This window comes from Oryza sativa, chromosome 10 (genome assembly GCF_034140825.1).
Source record: "Oryza sativa Japonica Group chromosome 10, ASM3414082v1".
Taxonomy (NCBI): domain Eukaryota; kingdom Viridiplantae; phylum Streptophyta; class Magnoliopsida; order Poales; family Poaceae; genus Oryza; species Oryza sativa.
In genome coordinates this window covers 23,712,969-23,732,799 of record NC_089044.1, presented here as the reverse complement: position 1 = coordinate 23,732,799, position 19,831 = coordinate 23,712,969, and the positions used below count along the sequence as shown (strand labels likewise).

General features: G+C 43.6%; 3 protein-coding genes across 6 annotated transcripts; 1 reads left to right on the top strand and 2 right to left on the bottom strand.

The window, feature by feature from the left end:
• Nucleotides 1-1,044: 1,044 nt before the first annotated feature.
• On the top strand, nucleotides 1,045-5,321 carry LOC4349501 (inactive poly [ADP-ribose] polymerase RCD1). 3 transcript variants are annotated; one of them, XR_003238945.2, is made up of 7 exons: nucleotides 1,045-1,286; nucleotides 1,998-3,277; nucleotides 3,563-3,804; nucleotides 3,920-4,008; nucleotides 4,102-4,479; nucleotides 4,576-4,671; nucleotides 4,931-5,321. XR_003238945.2 is itself a non-coding variant. In XM_015758767.3 (7 exons), the coding sequence occupies exons 2-7, from the start codon at nucleotides 2,169-2,171 to the stop codon at nucleotides 4,985-4,987; spliced, it is 1,776 nt and encodes a 591-aa protein (XP_015614253.1). In that variant the 5' UTR covers nucleotides 1,045-1,286; nucleotides 1,998-2,168; the 3' UTR covers nucleotides 4,988-5,321. The 3 variants fall into 3 exon arrangements, 1 of the variants encoding a protein (XP_015614253.1); XR_001540667.3 differs by having other exon boundaries at nucleotides 4,077-4,479; XM_015758767.3 differs by having other exon boundaries at nucleotides 4,297-4,479.
• Nucleotides 5,322-5,588: 267 nt separating this feature from the next.
• On the bottom strand, nucleotides 5,589-8,459 carry LOC4349500 (probable inactive shikimate kinase like 2, chloroplastic). Its single transcript, NM_001423112.1, has 8 exons — nucleotides 8,147-8,459; nucleotides 7,492-7,682; nucleotides 7,221-7,415; nucleotides 6,905-6,966; nucleotides 6,709-6,775; nucleotides 6,506-6,624; nucleotides 6,186-6,362; nucleotides 5,589-6,028 (listed from the first exon to the last, which is right to left on the bottom strand). The coding sequence occupies exons 1-8, from the start codon at nucleotides 8,357-8,359 to the stop codon at nucleotides 5,925-5,927; spliced, it is 1,128 nt and encodes a 375-aa protein (NP_001410041.1). The 5' UTR covers nucleotides 8,360-8,459; the 3' UTR covers nucleotides 5,589-5,924.
• A 482-nt stretch (nucleotides 8,460-8,941) lies between these two features.
• On the bottom strand, nucleotides 8,942-15,058 carry LOC4349499 (lysine-specific demethylase JMJ706-like). 2 transcript variants are annotated; one of them, XM_066304461.1, is made up of 11 exons: nucleotides 14,872-14,951; nucleotides 12,924-13,333; nucleotides 12,645-12,801; nucleotides 12,348-12,567; nucleotides 12,179-12,232; nucleotides 12,013-12,092; nucleotides 11,649-11,926; nucleotides 11,166-11,567; nucleotides 10,770-11,092; nucleotides 10,432-10,695; nucleotides 8,942-9,832 (listed from the first exon to the last, which is right to left on the bottom strand). In XM_066304461.1, the coding sequence occupies exons 2-11, from the start codon at nucleotides 13,312-13,314 to the stop codon at nucleotides 9,425-9,427; spliced, it is 2,577 nt and encodes an 858-aa protein (XP_066160558.1). In that variant the 5' UTR covers nucleotides 13,315-13,333; nucleotides 14,872-14,951; the 3' UTR covers nucleotides 8,942-9,424. The 2 variants fall into 2 exon arrangements, with proteins under 2 accessions (XP_066160558.1, NP_001410040.1); NM_001423111.1 differs by having other exon boundaries at nucleotides 8,964-9,832; nucleotides 14,613-15,058.
• Between the last annotated feature and the right edge of the window lie 4,773 nt (nucleotides 15,059-19,831).

The window sequence follows — 19,831 nt, the reverse complement described above, 5'->3', positions numbered from 1 at the left end:
GTTGTCTGTTTCTTTCAGCTTACTCCTAATAATCTGGATTATAATAATCCCAAGCTGAAAGAAATAGGGCCTTAAAAGATTCGTCTCTTAAATTAGTCGCAATCTGTGTAATTAATTATTTTTAGTCTATATTTAATACTTGATACATATGTTAAACGTTTGGTGTGATAGGGTAAAATTTTTTTTGGTTGAGATCTATTCAGGGCCTAACTGTTCAAAAATTTTCACAATTTGACCATTTGCAAAAACTATTTTTACAAATGAACCGTCCGCAAAACTTATTTCAAAAATAACCCTTTTGTTCAGCGCCAAATCATGTGGCGCTGAGCTTAGACACCTCAACGCCAAATAGCGTGGCGCTGAATATGCGTTGGCATGCTGACTTAGTCTCCCATCCGCGATGGCACGACATTCAGCGCCGGTTGACATGGCACTGAGGTATCTAAGTTCAGCGCCGAGTGATTTGGCGCTGACAAAAAAAAAAGGTCATTTTTAAAATAAGTTTTGACGGCGGTTCATTTATAAAAATGGTTTTTGCAAGGGTCAAATTGTGAAATTTTTAGCTAACTGTTGGTATATAAACATAAAGACTAGAAAGCGTCTTCAAAGGAAGTTACTCCGTGGCCACGTCACCGGTAATCTAATAATGCACGCAAAAGAAACAAAAACTAAGAAGTCTGAACTAGTAGCAGAATACTAGATGGACGGCTGGCGTTGGAGCAGAGACCGTTGACTACAGATGTGAACCGTCGGATGGTGGCTGCCTCCCTCACGACGTCCCCATTTTTGCTTACGCGGCAAGAAAGAAGGGAAGGCAACTTGGCATCCAAGGAAGATGCGCGCCAAACGCTCACCGCCAGCGTGGCCCCGCGTGCGGGTGGGCCCACATGTCGGTGAGCGGGGTGTAGGGCGTGAGCGGTAGGCGAAGTAGGAGGATGGGACACGACAAAGGCGTGGACCTCGCGGCCCAATAATTCCACCGCCGCACGCCTCTCTCCCTTCCTCCCCTCCTTCCTTCCTCCCCGCCTCCCGCTCGTTGCCTTCGCCGCCGCCTCACGCCGCCGTGATTTGAGTTAGGTTTTTTTTTTTTTTTGCTCTGACCAGACTTGCCGGCGAAGGAACCACCGGCGGGCACCGCCTCTCCTCGGCAATCGTTGCCGGGGATAAAGTGGGGTCGTTAAGGGAGCGGTAGGTTTGGGGGTTTGGGATTATAGATCGAGGAAGATGAAGCAATCCATATCGTCTATCATCTTTGTATCTACTCACGCTGCTGCTGCTAACTATAGGTAATTATTATCCATCGATCGATTCGTCACCCTAATCCTCCCTTCATCTGGATCTGCTTTTTTTGTTTATTGTTTTTAGCAAATTTTTTCGTCTCCCTTTCCAATTTATTTTATTTTGTGCCAGCCGATTTAGGTAGATTTAAGATTCCCTACCTGTATACTTCCTTCCCAATTTATTTTATTTTTTATTTTGTCCAGCCGATTTAGGTAGATTTAAAATTCCCCACCTATATACTTGTACGATTGATTTGCTATAAACTTAATTTTTCTACTTATCATATATGAATTCGCGTTAGACTCCTCTTAAATCACTATTTTAGTCAAGGGGTTGCCCCTGTCTATGCTTGTCAGTTTTCGATGTTAAAGTTAACTGAATAATTCTATGAAGTTCCGATGAATTTTGTGTCATGCTGTATATAACTTTGGTAATTTCCGCAACATGCTAGTTTCATTCAAAACTGGGAATGAACAGCCCCACATGCTAGTTCGTCGCCACACAATCACGCTGAAGGAAATTTTCTTGTTGGTGTTTGTCTTGTATTTTTTTTTCTCCAATAATCTATTCCTACTGCCTAAAGTACCACACAAACTACGTTTATGCTAGTAACAGTGGCTATTGTTTTGAGCGACTTTGGCATGCAGTCTGTCGTATTGATGATTTAAAATATTGTGTTTTTGAAGTGTTCTCTAATATCTGGCTTTCATTTTCAGGATCATTTCGCTTCTGCCTCTTTCTGACCCGACTCTTTTTGGTTTTTGCCTCGTCGATAATGAACTTGAGTACACTCAGAAGCTTGCCTATTAGCTTAGTGTAAATAGTAGGCTTGTTGGAGTTTAGTTTGTTAGAAATTATTAGTCTCTGGTTCATTTCAGCTAGCAACCATGGCTGCGATGAACGAAAAGGTATTGGATAAATGTGGAAGAAACATAAGTAGCCTCAAGAGAAAGCGGGACAACCCAGCTGCACGTTGCGCTGATGCCGGCAACACCTCTAAATTGCATAAGCATCCCGCCGATAACTCTGTTGTTAGGTTTTATGTTGATGAAGGTCACAAGGCAAAGATCAAGTGCCATTTCAAAATGCAGATTATACAGAGTTATCAGAATTTCATGACTAGTGCTTTACCTAAGCGAATTCTGCTTCGTCAAGGTGGTGAATGGAAAGACTTTCCAAAGCAAATTGTCAAGCTTGCCCACAGTGATTTTAGGACTAAGAAGACAATCACAGAAGGTGAACACCAGACCCATCTTTTTTTGCTGGATTTTGTGCACATGACATTCATAGACTCAAAGACAGGCCTTCAGAGGCCAATAGCTTGGATTGATGAGAATGGGAAGCAGTACTTCCCAGAATTTTTTATTGAAGATAAGACACTGTATAGGAAAAAGGAATTGGGAAATGGTAATAATGTATACATAATTGTCGAGCCCAATGGGACACAAGAAATGAACGACCACTTTGGAACATCAGAAAGTTCAGCAGAAAGCTCGAATTTTGAATCTAGCACTGATGATGTTTCCAGCCCTAAGAGAGCCAAGGCTGAGAGGAGTGTCGCAGGAAACAAAACTGGTGGTGTCAAAGAAACTATTGGAGAGAATGAGCCACACGCCTTGCTGCCTATTCCCTGCAGATCTCTACCACAAGATAAGCTGGGTGACCATTCACGTGTTCAACTAGCTATTTCTGCTGTTCAGAAATTGTTGCTGCAGGGTCTGGGCACTGTTCTTGGTTCCAAGGACATCGTTGGGATCTACAGAACACCAGCAGTAGATAACCATAAAGAATTTCGTTATAATCTTTTCAAAAAGCAGGCAGAGCATACTAAATGTAAGCGTGGCAATGCAAATGTCCGCTATGCCTGGCTTGCTTGCTCAAAAGATGCTGTGGATGAAATGATGTTGAATGGTGTCATGCACTTTGAGAAGACTGTTAAGTGCCCAGACTACGGAATTGGCACAATCCTTGCTCCAGCAAATTGCTCCAATACCTGGTATGCTCCTGATCTATGAATCATCCAGTGGGCCAAACCTGTTGTGATTATAATGATCATCTAAGCCTGCTATTGATACTTCCAGTCTGTTTTTTTCTTATCTTTTAGATAAATTGTTGCTCACATGTTGTTAATATTACTGACATTTTTCATTTATTTGCTGTTCACATGTTTTTTTTTCTTATGATATCATCAAATTACTACTTCAATTATATATTTCTTTTGTTCCCAAGTTTTTATTTTCCTAACCATTGCGAAATTCAATATTTGTATTACTTTCTGCAGTGTGAATTACTCTGATGTTGATGAAAATGGCATTGTCCATATGATGTTGTGCCGTGTTGTAATGGGGAACGTAGAAATAGTTCACCATGGATCTAAGCAGCATCGGCCTAGTAACGAGTATTTCGATAGTGGTGTAGATGACATTAAAAACCCTCAACATTACATTGTGTGGGATATGAATGTGAATAGTCACATCTATTCTGAATTTGTAGTCACCATCAAATTGCCTTCTAGAGTCAAAGGTAACTAATCGCAACTGTTGTGTCATTCTTTAAAAAGTTTTGTTTAGCCTTGCATAACTTGTAAAGCTGGCAGCCCCAGATTTTCTTATGAGTGAGCCTTTTCATTATGTGCTAGATTCTCCTGCCACCGAAGAAGATTGTCACAATTTATCAGAGGTTTCATCACTGATCTTGAGCTCTGGTTCGCCTGATAGTGTATCACAGGTAAGAAGATACTTATCAATGGGACTTGATAACATTGCTATTGTTAGTCAACTTCTGTTCTCATACAGACAAGTTCCACTGTTGGAGCAGCAGCAGCATGCAGTAATTCAGACAGTGACTGAATCAACTATTGACTTGTGCTTGCTTTTGAGATTAGACTTCAAGCTGACTGTAGTATTTTATCTTTGATAGAAACCTCCAAATATGATAAGTTTCCTGTTAACCATGCTATCTATATTGGGGTGGGTTTAAGAATCAAATAACAAACATCCTCTTCTCCACAAACAGGACATGAACCTTCAGGCTTCTCCAGCATTGGGAGGTCATTATGAAGCCCCCATGTTAGGAGATAAAGTGGAAAGGGCTCCAAGCACGCCTTGGATGCCTTTCTCCATGTTATTTGCAGCGATTTCAACCAAAGTTTCTGCTGAGAATATGGACATGGTCAACAGTTGTTACGAAGAATTCAAGGTTGTCTATTTTGTTACCATATTTTTTACTGAGTTTGCCCTCCTTTTTGCTGGTGTTTGGTGTTTGAGCTCCTTTGTTCTTTTGTTGTGTTACCAGAGCAAGAAAATAAGCCGAGTCGACCTAGTGAAGAAGTTAAGGCATATAGTTGGTGACAGAATGCTTATATCAACAATAATGCGACTCCAAGATAAGGTGTGCACTTCTTCCAGGCAATCTTAGCTCCTGATTCATGTGTGATATGAAAGGCGGCCGCCTTGCCTTAGAGCTGTCATGATCTTCATGTTCTGAAGATACTTTTTTTTCCAATACATAAAAGAAAAATACTTTTTTTTCAAATACATAAAAGAAAAATACTTGCAACGAGTTGCAAGAACATAAGAGCATAATCATGTTTTTGTTTATCTTTTTTCATGCTTCCTAAGAAGAATATACTTTGCTTGCATTTCAACAGTTGCCCCCTATGTCGAGGCATGAAGCACCCAAACACGTGGGCCAAGATGATGGCTAAACCATGAAGTCGTCGGTGCGGATGGTGAGAGAAGCAACTGGCCGACTTGACTAGTGGAGAGAAGCTTATCTCACATAAGTTGTCTGCGTCTGTATATGATGCGGGTTTGTCTTTTCGGTCCTAGGATTCATGTTGTCAAGATTTCTGTCATCGGTTTCCGATGCGAAATGATGATTTCAGCTTTACTCGTGGACCTGAGGTTACACATAAAATTGATAAAAGTTCCTTGTTTACCCTCCTGTTTCTTTTTCTTCTCTTTGCATAAAAACATGTAATGTTATATACATATTGATTAATGTTATTGTTTCGCCATAGTCGTGGTGTTGTGCTTTAATGTTATTGTTTCGCCATAGTCGTGGTGTTGTGCTTTGCCGCCTTGTTCAGTCTTTAAGCCAAACTTGGCAAAATTATTACTCGGATGACAGGCGCGAATTGTCCATAGCTAATGACTACACTTATTCACGGTTATATTTGCTAGCCCTCACGGTTTGCTTAAATTTAGATTATATTTTAACAAACTAAAGTTATCTTCAAAACTTCAGCAAAGGCTATCTTCAAAGTGCAAATTTGGCATAATTTCTCGCAGTTGCAAAAGTGCATACTCCATGAACCATGCATAGCTGAAGCAAGGTTTTGTTATGGTTTATATTTGCCATGAGATCTGGCAGTTTTGGCACAGCTTAAAAAATAGTGGCACGAAAGTTTCAAACTGTAGTAACACAAGAGTATTTTACTAGCAGTAAGAATCTCGTGTAGTAGCTGGCTGCAAAGAAAAGATGCCATGACACAGCTAAAGCTGAATCTGGGAAATGCCCCGTGAATGTGGATTCCATGGAACTGAAGCGCCTCCAGAGAGAAGAAAAGCGACGACGAAGAGGCTAGAATGAGAATCATGTACTGTATATATACTACTACTAGTGAGTACTGAGTATGAAAATCATATGTTGGTGGGTGGTGCGTCGGAGTCAGGATCCCAGCCGGGAGGCTCGATGTTGGGCCAATCCCCTCGGCATCCCAGCCTCATGTATAGGCTCTTCTTACCTGTCACCATCCAAACTAACTAGTGTGTTAGTTTTACATTTCATGTCATCACTCTTATTATCATTGCCAAGTTTTATCTAATTTAAGATGATTTTAATTCAATTTTTTGGTAACAAATAACAAGGCTAGCTAGCTAATTGGATGATAGATACTTCACCTGCTAGCTTCTTGTCTGCCAATGTTAGCTGCTTCAAGGCCACAAGGCAACCCTGGGCAACAGCTCGTGTGTACTCCGGATCCCATCCACCAAGCTTCACTACTACATCAGCTTTCGCGTACGCAACATTTCCCGAGCTCACACTTCTACGGGCCTCTTCTTTGGCAGAAGCTTCATCTATGTACATATGACATCCTCATCAAAGGTAAAGTAACTAGGAGTAGTAACCTCTGGAGATTAATGGACTTCATTATGTACATATATAGTAGTAGTGTACTAGGAACAGAACAATGCTAGCCTTCCTTTCCTAGTTTCCTTACCGCTGGCATCGGAGACCGACAACCAAACCGTAAATCCAGCATGAAGATACTGCCATTTATCAAATCTGCTAGCTGCTCCTTGCTTTCCCCCCAGAGTTGCTACGACTGTACGAACATGGCTGCGAGGGAGAAATAGTCTTTTAAGCATACTGAGCAAGACATCAACCAAAGGTAACAAACTAGGAGTAGCCCACAAAAGCAACCTGCTAAGGCTTTCCAGCACAACACATTCAGCTTCTGCTACCGAATCCACTCCTTCCGAAGCCAACCCTACAAGAAATAACAGCACTTTTGTCAATTCACTGTAACAGTATGAACTACACATAACAACTTCTGATGCCTGTAAAACAACATGGTTGTTGCAACTTTTATCAACAGAAATGAGGCGATAATTTTTACATTTGTCAATAGACTTTTCGGTGGCACTTTCTAGCAGCTCACTTGTGCAGACTGGAAGGTAACTGCAAAGGTACAACCAGCAAATATATTTCAGGGGCCTTATATGCGATAAACTAGCAATGAATTGTATATGTTCATGCATGGTAGCAAATATTGTAAAAGGATACCTGATCTATACTCAGTATGTAACTATATAAATCTCATTCTAATGAACTACCATTTGCACTTGTATAGTATAAACTAGAAGGTTGAAAAGAAACCAGAATGGCAGAATTCAAATTGCAGTTTGAATCATTAAGAAATGAGATGCACATACCCAATTCCCTCAGCTATTTCTTTAGCAACTGCCTCGTTTATATCTGTGGAATCACCAACAATATGAACACTAATCCCTGTCAAAAGCTGAGTGATTCCAGAAGTAAGGGATTCCCAAGATTCATCAATGTCGGGCCATTTCAGCTCTTGCTCAACTTTCTTTAGATTCACTACCAATTGATCCTCATCAATGAACCTGCAAGATGAACATAGAATTGGTCAACTTTCTTAAAACCTCTACAAGAGCAAGCTAGTAAATGACTGGTGCATACCATATAGTCTCAGAAGACTTAATCCTATCAAAGAGTTGTTTAACATTGATCAAAGTCCGCAGTGTCCCATCCGACTTGGCTCTGACCAACAGAGACGTATCATCGACGTCAACAAATACATCTCTTGAATTCTCAATGCCGAGCTTTCCTATGTCCAGCCTCAGCTCCACCTCTCCGCCACCATCAGTAAACTAGACAAACAAGAGCAGCTGATTATTTTTGACAACATGAGTGGGAGTAGGAGTATTATTTACCTTACCCAACATCATTATATTATAAAAAAAACCCTAAAAGCTGTAAAATACAGCTCATAGGAGTAGGCACGTAACACACGTAACAGACCTTGTGAATTACAGGGGATGAAAGACAGGCATATTGATATATTGTTGCACATTATCTTCCAAAACAATCCCCATATGTTATGCTATATAAACGGTACCAAAGTTTAGCGGTGCAAGGATCCCAAATTCCTGATTGCCTAATTGGGTTTCAGGGTCAGTGAGTTAAAAAAACTCCATTGCTGCTTAATTGGGTTTAGGATTTAACGGACAGAGACTGTGACCCGCGTAGATAGATAAACTAAACAGCAGAAGAGCAAGCAAGCAAGAAGATGAAATACTAGTATGTGGAGAGAAGAGCAGGTTGCTTTGCTTGCCTCGTAGTCTTTCGCTGGGGCGGTCGATGACGAGACGGAGGCGCGGGGGAGGGGGCGGGTCGGCGGTGGGAAGGCACCAAGAAGAAGAAGAGAGCGAGGCCAAGGTGGGCGAGCGGGAGGCCTGAAGCAGCAGCAGAGAGTGGCGAGGTGGGTCGGGATTGACGGGGAGGAGGAGGAGGGCGGCGGGGCGGAGAAGCAAGTGGAGGCCAACATGACTCACAGTCACAATCAGCAGCCGGTGAGGAGTGCAGCAGGCTCAGCTGCAGCACCGCCACCGCAGGAGGAAGAAGATGACTCCCTCCATCTCTCTCTCACTTCCCTCTCTTTCTTGGGCTGGGCCGGGCCTGGCCTGGCCTTGTACAGTACGTTGCAGTAACATGCAACACCGTGCGACAGACACTACGAGCCAACCTTACATTGTAGCGAGGGTGTGTTTACTTCGCGAAAAGAAAATTAATTTTTATGTGTCATATCGGACATTTGACTATTTGACCAGATGTCGGAAAGGGTTTTCAGACACGAATAAAAAAACTAATTTCATAACTCGTCTGGAAACCACGAGACGAATTTATTAAGCTTAATTAATCCATCATTAGACTAATTAAGCTTAAAAGATTCAATGTAACGTTTTTTGAAAAAAAAAAAGGAACTAAACAAGGCCTAAATTCCCTCACATGAGATGATGCCTACCCTAGCCTACCTTGCTGCATCATCACAGTTTGGGAAAATTCAATTGCAACATCTCAGTCACCACCAAACATCATTCCATACCATTGCATATTTGCATTCCATCCAGAAAGAACGATGATTCACTATTGAATCAATGGCATTAAGCAGCAGATTAACTTGATGGAACAAGCGTATGAAAGAATACAGTTAGCTATAGAGTAGCAGCAGCTAAGGTTGCTGACAAAGAAGAAGAAAAATAGAGAGATATAATCAAAGGGTAGAGCGAGGTCCTATAGTGTGTGTACGTCACTTGCAGTGCAGGCATCAAACAGCAGCAAAGCAGTGACCCAGAACCTCCAGCAACAAGAATCGTCATGTGTCTGTCTCTTCTAACCGTGCCTAGATGTGCCTCAAATTGGAGGCACTGCTGCACAAAGAATCGATTAACCAGCCTTCTAAAGTCAGTCAGCTTCTGTGCTAATCATTTATATTCAACCTCATCGATCCATCCCAGCCCTATCATTTCGTGTAGTCAACAGCCCCACCTAAACAAGGAAATCTTTATCTCCATCAGAGGTTAGCACCTGCGTCAGCATTTTTTTCTAAATTCTAAATTGCAGGCCAACAACCAAGCGACTTGTCATCCCTTGTAAATCTTTGCCCTGAACTGCCCTGCTCAACCACTCTGTTCGTGCTAGAAGAAGGTAGCCGGATTTTCAGTCGCTTTGGTCGGACTTCTGCAGCAGCATCTCTACTCATTTCCACAAACTCTCCTCGGAAAGAATAGCTGGTGGATGGATACGAGTACGACTTCTGCTTTGCAGAATAACTGCTCTCATCCTGCTGAGTCTCCAACTGCCGCCGCTTCATCCTCCAGTGTTCTTCACCACATGAGGAGGATGAATTCAAATTCTTCATACTCATACGACCTGAGGGAACTGAACAGTGACCATAGTCTTCTGGTCGCTTATTGTGCTGTTGTATTTCAGGGCGCACCTTCTTCAACCGCCTGAGAACCTGATTCCAGTATTTTACATCAGAACCAAAAGTAAGCACTATCTAAAATAGGACAACTAAATGCTATGGGCCCGTATGTCATCCTTCATATAAAGACCCTTGGACCTTGGTGTAAAATGGTACAGGAACTTAATTAATACATAACTAGAGCTGCAACTTATTTATTTATGACATGATTGCCCATTATTATCTATCAAATGACCTCGACAACTGGAGATGCCTGGCCATTTATATAGCATGTCATTTATTCTTACATGAAGTATTTTCCCTTAAACAGTGCAATTACTCCCTCCGGTTCCATTTTAATTGACATTTTGGACAATGACACGGTCTACAAGATATATCTTTGACCTTATTTTTCTACTATAATATATATAATAAATAAATACATGTTTACTTTTATTATAGTGCTTTAAAAGACAAATCTATATATGTTGTTTTAGTTTCTTTAAACTAAATATTTTTAAAGTTATTGATGGTCAAAGTTATAAAAAATTGATCTCAACCTTGTCCAAAACGTCAATTAATTTAGAACCGGAGGGAGTACCTAAAAGTTGATGATAAGCCAAAGGGGTGTAAAAGATGAAAATTTAACGTACCTGTTGATCAGACAAGTTTGATGTCTTGGCATCAGATGCAGGCTTTACTGATACGCCAGACCTGCGCTTGACTCGAAATATTTCAGATTCAGAATCTGAATTTCCACTGTATTCCACAGCTGAAGCATTACAAGAACCAGTTCCGTTATTAGCATCAGCCATGCTGGATGAATTTGCACCCACAGCATCAGTTCCTTTGACTAAAGGTGAGCTGATGGTTTGCTCGGTGGTGGAGTATAATTGGTCGGCTTGATTAGCACAGACCTAAATAAAATAACAAGAACATTAACCCAACAGAAAGATAACAGCTGGAAATATATGCATGATGGTAAACCTACAATTGCTTCAGCAAGAACAGGCACATCATGTTGTGCAAAAGATGTCAGTGTTGACGTTGCAGGAGAACTCTTTGCAGCATCAGCAGCAGTTGCTCCTGAGAAGGCATCCTCTATCAAATTTACTTCAGTGTTCCTGAGGTTCCGAGTTATCTCAAAAAATGGCTCATTCTTTTCGGCCTGCTTGTATGAGTCAAAACCACTTATTTCCTTATCCAAGCAAATATCCTTCTCAAATTTTCTTGATAGAGCTTCTAGCTCCTGTATGTCCTCCCTAACGTAGACAACCTGGTTAGATTTACAAGGGCAGCTCCGGAGTTCTTGTTCTGCAGTCCAATAACCAAAGTATTAGGTAAAATACAAAAGAAAGTGCAAAAGAGCAATGCTAACATTTCCTACCGTGATGAAGACAGACTGGGTCAAAGTTGCATCCACACAACACATGTGTAATGTAGCAATCACGCCGACACATGCTACATGAGAGATTCGGGTATGTTTTTGGCTTATAATGTATCTGAGAGCCCATTTTAGCAAGTAGGCCACGTGTGTTTCTCTGGAATCGCATCAACTGCACAAAGCAAGACTTCAAACAACGCTGTGAATGTGGATGCTCAGATTTATTGAGGGATTTTGGGTCGCTGTTTAACAGTTTGTGGGACAGAAGCACTGCAGAACGGCAAAGTAACTCCTCGTGTGCAAGCAAGGGTGTTCTGTTCAGAAGCGCGTAGCGTCTGCTGGCCACAGAACCCAGAGGAAACCAGTCACTGATAGCAAAGTTGACAGCCTCGCCACAATTGAAGCCTGGGTAGTTGAAACATTCCTTAGAATACTATGCATATGATAGTGGCGTTATAACACATGCACAAACTGAAAGATACATACCGTGGCTGAAACCCGCGTGGTAGGAACGAGGGAAAGTAATGACAAACTCCCCAGGTTTTTGCACAGCTTTATAAACAGGAACGTTGTGGTCTAACAAGACATTTGGGGGGAACATTGTTGTCTTCCCCAAGAGAACATCAAATGCTGCATCCTCTCCTTCACCAACCAAAATATCCTTGTTGTATACAAACTGGCTAGCCACCTTTTCAAACCCAGGAGCAGCATCACCCGGTATGCCATACCATGTCTTAAATGCCCCACAATGATGGTAATTGATGCTGGTCATATGAATAAAATGTCAGAACACCAGTATTAATTACGAGCAAAAAAGAAAGAGTAACCATGGAGAACCGAGAATTTATACCTGTACAAATAATGATCTTCCACATGCCAAGCAAACATGCTGAAGAGCATCCCGATATAAAGCATTGGATCTGTTACTCCCTGTTTTGGATGAGTGTAATACAATCATGAAATTTTGGCCATGTTAAAGAATGTGAAACACATTAAGTAGTAAATAAATGACTTACTGGAATTGGTGTCTGCAGAAGTCTAAGCACAGAATTGGAAAGCCGTGAAAAATTCTACGAAACAAAAAAATACGATCAGTAAAACACATACTACCAGTGAGCAAATATTTAAACATGCACTCATGTGACGACACATCCACACACACAAACACAGAAGAGAGTTAGTCACCTTCAAGTTCCAGTTGCTTTTCCCAAGTTGATCATGAGGAGAAGAGGAGAAAGCACTACCATCAACATCACAGGCATATTCAACAAAATCCATTTTACCAAAAGCAATTTCGCGCCAGAATTCCTCCTCCACGTACTTAGCTGGGAGACAACTAGCACTTGAGTATTTCTTGGCGAACACCTTGTTGGCCATTTTCTCATAATCCCGGAAAGTGTACTTTCTGCAAAATCATGCCAAGCATCATGAGACCTGGGAGATAAGCAGCCAATAATGAAAATGAACCAAGAAATACCACACCTTTCGCTCATGAAGAAAGTGACCGTGTCATCTTCAGCCCATTTGGCGAGGCGAAGCGGCTGAACCCTGGTCATGAACTTGAAACCAGGCTGTTCCTTCATCAACACGACACCAGCAGGAACAGAAGCGCTTACTGGAGATACGATTTTGCAAATTCCTGGGGAGAAAATAATAGCCCATGATCATTCATTTAGAAAGTAAGATTCTGCGTAGACTGGCAGATCAATCAGTAATACACTGTCAACAGACGATGAGGGCAACGAGAAACGGAAGCAGTACCGTATTTCGAAGCCACAGGTGCAATCTTCTGTATATAACCAATGGGATCCTCGAACTCCTCCTTGGTAGGATAGTACACAGGGCATTCTTCGATCTTGTCAATCCATTCTAGGCTAGACATATCAAACTTGTCCACCCTGCGCTTTGCAAAAGGGTCCTTGTTCTGGGTGGTTCTGCTAGGTAGAGCTGTGCCATTGTTAGCATGCAACCTGACCCCGCAGTTTGCGGGAGTCCTTAGCGCATCCCCACCGCTCCTTGCGGGCACCGGAGGACCGTCGCCGGCATTGTTCTGAGCAGTCAAACGCATCCTCTCAAGCCGGCGCCTCTTGAGCGTCTCGAGGCCAATCCTGACCTCCGCAGGAAGACAGTTCCTGCCCTCCACCTGTTGCATAGGTGTTTCTGCCCTCCACCTGTTGCATAGGTAAACGGACACATTACGGAATGAAGGAGCAACGAAGAAGGTTCATGTGCAAAATCTGGGAAGGCCAGTGGCATTGACCAACAGAGACAGCAGAGTGAACAAGCACCAACGGTTTGTATGAATTGGTCACAGCCAGGTAGCACCGAAAGAAGGGCAAGTCCCAACCAAGTCAAAGAAAGCTACAGTATTGGATTCAGACACGGCACATTGGGGTGGTTTTCCCCTACCACAGCCAGAAGTCACAATCAACCAGCCATTAATTAATTGTATTAGTATTTTAGTTGTATAAAAAATGGTAGCAGTGCTGCATCTCTAACGATTCGTGGCAATGGTGGGTGCTCACACGAACAGAAACCATTACATGAGTTAGAGAGAGAAAATAACGGCGGATTCAGATTGAGGATGAGGAGAAGAAGGGCATATAAATGTGGAGTAGTACAAAAATGTAGGGCCTTGGAAGAGAAAAAGAGAAGAAAAGGTTAAAATTTTTGCAGTGGACTGGACGTGGTCAGAGGGGGGGAATTACGCACATGCGATATGACCAGGCCATTTTAGAGAGACGAAGAAATCGTCAAAAAAGAAAGATGAGAGGAGAGGAGATGCCCCCTGAACCCCACACGGCAAGAATGGAAGACCGCCTCTTGACTACTCTACTACAGTAGTAGTAATATCCCATCCATACAGAGAGTAATGAATACTAAAAACTACTCCTACTACAGTAGTACTCCAGGATGGAGGAACGACTAGTGGTGTGGTGGTAAATGAAATGAATTGAGCGCGTTGACTTGTGGCCCGGTCTAAGGTAAGGTAAATCTAGGTGTCAATCTAGTCTTGCATTCTGTTGCAGCGACCCGGGGCCAAATTAGGATTCCAACTTTCTTGTCTCTGTTTGATTAGATACCGGTGGTTCTGTACCTCCTCTCCTCTACGCGTCGTCGTCAAATTAAGATTAAGGAAGAAGAAAAGTGGTACTTTTTCCAAACATCAACGGACGGACGGCAATTAGTAGTAAGAAAAAGAAGGCGGTAATCCGTGGGGCTGAGGAGGGTGAGGGAAAATGGTGTGATTTGATGAGGAATCTAGGGTAAATTGGATGGGGGGGAACAGACAACAAACTAGATTGTAGTATTGCGGTAAAGGAGGGTGCGAAATTAAGGAGGAGAAGAGCTTCTTGCACCAGATCTAAAAGAGGGTGCGAAATTAAGGAACGCAAGCAAATTGTAGTCCCGGTGGGAGAGAGAAGAATTTGTGAGAAAGAGGATGGTCACCTGGAGGATCCCCTCCCCTGCTACTGCTCGCCACCTCCCCTCCCCTGTCGACGATGGCGCAAGGAGCCGAGACGGGAGACTTTCTTTCTTTGTTTTACGGCAAGGGGGGAAGGTAAGGATGCCACATTCCCCTCCGGCGGCGAGCCCTGCCCTGCCCTGCCGTGCCGGAGTGGTAGTTAGCTGGGGCGTGCGGCGGGGAGCTCGGCAATGGGCGGGCGGGCGGCGGAGGAGGAAAGAGGGGAACGGAACGGAGGCGTACCGTGCGTTGCGCGGGGACTAGTTGCGTTGCCCCTCTCTCTCTCTCTCCTCTCGTGTGGTGTCGTGTCGTCACAAACACACAAAAAAAAAAGGGTAGGAGGAGGGGTGGGTTGAGACTTGAGAAGATGATGAAACGGAGTCCGGTTGCGGTAGGAAGGAAGGAGGAAACAAAAGCAGCCACTCCATCTCTCTCTCTCTTTCTCTATTTATTTATTATTTATATTATTATATGCTCATGTTCTTTTCGCTTTATTTGCTTCGCTGTTCTACTGGCACCGGTTTTTCTTTTCTTTTTCTATTATTATATTTGGGGTCTTGCAGTATACTAACTACTACTCCCAACTAGGCTACTACAGTAGTATAATACTCCACTACTACTCTGTTTATTATTTTTCACTGTTATTATATATTGGAGGAAAGGAGAAAAGGAGTAGTATTTTCCTTTTATTTACTTATTTATTACTCCATGACGGGAAAGGGAGAAGAGAGCCCGTGACGGACTCCATCCGTTTTGCGTTTTTGCAACTTGGCTCTCCTCTCCTCTCCTCTCCTCTCCTACTGTTGGTATAGCCACCCAGCTCAGCCTCAGCTGCATAGTATCCTGTATGTATGTGTGTATGTTGTCGACTGGTTTGCCTCGCAAACTTTTTCAATACTCTATCTACTAGACGCCTCTCCAAGTAGCAGCCTACTACGATTAGTAGGAAATTAAGGTAATACAGTAGCTAGCTGGATGAAAGCAAGGAACAGCCAACCAACCCAACCCAACCCAACCAACTAACTAACCAACCAACGTCTTCCTTCTCTCCGATATTCCATCCATCTACTACTTCGCCGGTTTCATTTTGGAACAAAATTAACAAGCAAATCTACCCTCTCCTTACAACATCTCCAACAGCTTCTTCATCAAACTCTCCAAGTTAAATTTTAGCAACTTCAACAGAAAATAATACTCCAACAGACTCTCTACTCAGATGGCCAAGTTAAATGACTGACTAAACTCCTCTCCTAACTGGTCAAATTTGGCCATCCAAACAGACTAGGCCCCACCATCTCTCCTCTCTCACGCCATCCTCCCTCTCTCCGTACCCGTGCGGCCGTACCCACCGTCGCACCTTCGTCGTCCCCAGGCCGCCGCCCCGCCGCCGTCGCCCCCAGGACGCTGCCGCGCCGTCCGCCGCCCTCTGCGCCGCCCCACCGCGCCGCGCCGCCCCCACCGCCTCTGCCAGCGACACCGCCGCCCCGTCGTCGTCGCCGCGCACAGCCACCACTGGCCCGTTGTCGCCGCGCCCACCTCCGCCGGCGACATCGCCGCCCCGTCTTCGTCGCCACGCACGGCCACCGCCGGCCCGTCGTCGTCGCCGCCGCGCGGCCACTGTTGGCTCGCCGTCGCCGTGCACGGCCACCACTGGCCCGTCGTCGCCCCCACCTCCGCCAGCGACACCGCCGCCCCGTTGTCGTCGCCGCGCACGGCCACCGTTGGCCCGCCGTCGCCGCAAGCAAAAGGGGCTTGGAGAAGAGGGGGGAGCAGGATGACGACGTATATAGGCTGACAGGTGGGTCCCGCTGTCATAGACCTAGAATAGAGAGGATGAATGGAGAGGTTGTTGGAGTAAACAACGAATTAACTTGCCAAATTAAATAGAGAGTTGGCTAAATAGATATTTAGAGAGTGGGATTTGAAGAGACCGTTGAAGATGCTCTTATCTTCTCTTCTGTATAGTCGATCTCACACTTCCGTTCCGTTGTTGTTCTTCTTCTTCTTCTTCTTCATGGCCGGCCTCCGTACTGTTGTACTCCCGGCCCCCTCGTCCTAGGGACACAAGAAATAAGACATCACAAGCCATGCCTGACCTTTAGCCTAGCTTAGCTGCCTAAGCAACTTGTATAGGCTATGTTTAGATTTAAGGGTGTAAAATTGTAAAGTGCCACATCGAGTATTATATAGGATGTCGTATGAGGTGTTTAGACACTAATAAAAAAATAAATTATAGAATCCGTCAGTCAACCGCGAGACGAATTTATTAAGCCTAATTAGTCCATTATTAGCAAATGTTTACTGTAGCACCACAATGTCAAATTATAGAGCAATTAAACTTAAAAGATTTGTATCCCAAATTAGTCGCAATCCATAGGATTAGTTATTTTTTAGCTTATATTTGATATTTATGAATGTCTTCAAACGTTCGATGTGATAGGATATAAAATTTTAGGGTGGGATCTAAAATTACATACGGTACGGTACCTTTGCCTCCCAAACTACCTTTCCTCCTGTCCATTAACTATAATACTGCTCCTTGCCTCCTTGGTCACTCGCGGTTGCTCTACTTTAAAGGTTTTCTCAAAATGATTATTTTCTCTATTTGTGCAAAAAAAATGAAATATGCATCATAAAATGCTCTATATTCAGGTCCTGTTTAGTTAAAAAAAATTCATGCTGTCACATCGAATGTTTAGACACATGCATAAAGTATTAAATGTAGAAAAAACAACCAATTACACGGGTAAATTACGAGACGAATCTTTTAAGCCTAATTGCGCCATGATTTGACAATGTGGTGCTACAATAAATATTTGCTAATGACGAATTAATTAGGGTTAATAAATTCATCTCACGGTTTTCTAGTGGAAACTATAATTTGTTTTGTTATTAGACTACATTTAATACTTCAAATGTGTGTCCATATATCCAATGTGATAACCAAAACCAAAAAAAAATTCCCCAAATAAACATGCCTCATTCATGCAGCAAATCAAGATTAATTTCTATTTGTTCAACCCATACAACATTTAAAGTATGAATGAGTTTTTATTTCACATGAAACGACAGAGCACTTTAGTCGATGAGAATTAATTTTAAAATAATAGATGTCTTGGTGTTTTTTGTCTTGATATTTTTTGTTTATGGGATGATCAAATTACGGTAGAGGGGTATTACCATTCTCAATACTCATACACAAGGTAAAACACAAACACACACAGAAAATATTGTTATGTAGTACTAGTACGACAGACCAAAACTACGTTAATTTCAGTATCAGTATAAACTAGGGAAATTAAATAATCGAGGAGTATATACTACTAGCACTGTATGTCACTACACTGGATCAGGTCAGCACTGACGGGCTCAAACCATCAACTTTGACGGGTTCAGCTCCCGGTTAGAGATTAGTGGTCACTGATGACTTGAGTCACCTGTAACGGGTGAAGACCCATCAGAATTAAGAGCCACCTCAAACGGCCCCCAACTAAAACCCATCACAGGTGAGAGTTACCTCTGACTGGTCCCAACCAAAACCCGTCACAGGTGAGAGTCACCTCAAACGGCCCAACTAATTGGGGCCGTCACTGGTGTGAAAAAAAAGGGGAAAAAAAGAGAAACACCGTCCTCCTAGGTTACCATCACATTCATTTCGACCGATTGCATTTGGCATTCACAAATCAAAAAAATCGTCACAATTCTTCTTTGTTCCATCGCAGTTGTCCCAATCACAAAATAAAATCACAAGAATCTCAATCACCATAGGACTCAGAATTATCAATCACAATAGCAACAATTGGAACAATATGAACAACACAAGACAAAATACATGGGTGAAAGAGGACTTGCTGGCAGAGGGCGGAGGCGGAGGCGCAGCTGGAGGCGTCGCCGGCAGAGGCGGCGGAGGTGGAGACCGCTGCCGCTGTCGGGCCTCGGCCGCCTCCCCTCCCGCCGTCGGCCACCACCGCGCCATGGCTCCAGATCCGTCGTCCGCCACCGCGCCTCCCCTCGCCCCTGCCGGATCTGGCAACCGGACCGCCGCCGCGCCTCCCCACCTGCCCCTGCCGGATTTGGCGGCCGGGCCGCCGCCGCCGCCGTCGCCGGCTCGGCACCGCCGCGCCTCCCCTCCCGCCCCTGCCGGATCTGGCGGCCGGGCCGCCGCCGCCCTAGCCGGCCCGGCGCCGCCGCGCCTCCCCTCGCCACGGCACAGAGAAAGAGAGGAGAGATAGAGAGAAGAAGTGGAAGAGATAGAGGAGAAGTGGAGAAGAGGGAGCCGGCCGGCCTTATCTCCTCATGTGGGCCCCGCTGGGAGAGGAGACATATATATACAGTGGCAGAAGTCATCTCAAACGGGCTGGGACTTAAAAGCCGTTTGAGGTGAGTAAACCTCGCCTCTGACGGGCTGTCCGGCTGCGACCCGTCACAGATAACTAGTCACCTGTGACGGGTTAGGACTTAAACCCGTTTGAGGTGAGGTAACCTCACCTGTGACAGGTATCCCGTCAGAGATGTGAGGATCTGGTGTAGTGTGTATAAACCCAAAAGAAAGAATATAAAAGAGGATGAGGCAGTTGGCATCTGGTTATGGCGTGCATACCACTAGAGTCTAGCAGCGGAAGGTAGGTTGGTGGTTGTTAATTGTTGCTGTTGGCTGGCTGCTCCCAAGTCCCAACTCTCAACCCAACATCCTTCAAATATTTATGTATAAATTTCACATATACTTTTATCAATTTAGCACAAAACTATACATTTTAAGATGTGTACAACAGATTTAACATCATACCTTTTTTTTTTATGAAACTACACATGTAACATCAGTTTTATCATAACACTACAACTTTTTTTGAACTCTAAAATCTGTAGTTATAATTTCATCATCACTAAATCTGTAATTTATCTGTAATTTAGTGATATGATATCTTAAAACTAGTCATCCTAGCTAAGCTATCTAATCGTCCTCCCTCGTGGGGGAGATAGAGGTGCATGTGATGAGGGATCCATGAGAGAGAGCCATCTCTGACGTGGGCTCACCTCTCAGAAATCCATCCCTTGAACTTGAGAGGAGCTTCTTCATGTGCACGCGGGCGTGGCCAGCAATAACAAGCAGGTGTGTTCGGTTGCATATGCCATGCCAATTTCATTCGTTATTGTTACAAGTATTTTTTTGTGTACTCCTACATGTGGGCCGGTTGACTAGTGG

Bases quoted from the DNA above. Each gene is read 5' to 3' on its own strand.
- LOC4349501 (XM_015758767.3), top strand. From the start codon at position 2,169: ATGGCTGCGATGAACGAAAAGGTATTGGATAAATGTGGAAGAAACATA. The intron at 3,805-3,919 runs GTAACTAATCGC...ATTATGTGCTAG, and splicing joins ATTGCCTTCTAGAGTCAAAG to ATTCTCCTGCCACCGAAGAA. The intron at 4,480-4,575 runs GTTGTCTATTTT...TTGTGTTACCAG, and splicing joins GTTGTTACGAAGAATTCAAG to AGCAAGAAAATAAGCCGAGT.
- LOC4349500 (NM_001423112.1), bottom strand. From the start codon at position 8,359: ATGTTGGCCTCCACTTGCTTCTCCGCCCCGCCGCCCTCCTCCTCCTCC. The intron at 6,363-6,505 runs GTAAGGAAACTA...ATATGTACATAG, and splicing joins GTCGGTCTCCGATGCCAGCG to ATGAAGCTTCTGCCAAAGAA. The intron at 6,029-6,185 runs GTGAAGTATCTA...GGATGGTGACAG, and splicing joins GGCAGACAAGAAGCTAGCAG to GTAAGAAGAGCCTATACATG.
- LOC4349499 (NM_001423111.1), bottom strand. From the start codon at position 13,314: ATGCAACAGGTGGAGGGCAGGAACTGTCTTCCTGCGGAGGTCAGGATT. The intron at 10,696-10,769 runs GTAGGTTTACCA...TATTTTATTTAG, and splicing joins CTGTTCTTGCTGAAGCAATT to GTCTGTGCTAATCAAGCCGA. The intron at 9,833-10,431 runs GTACGTTAAATT...TACTGGAATCAG, and splicing joins CAAACTTGTCTGATCAACAG to GTTCTCAGGCGGTTGAAGAA.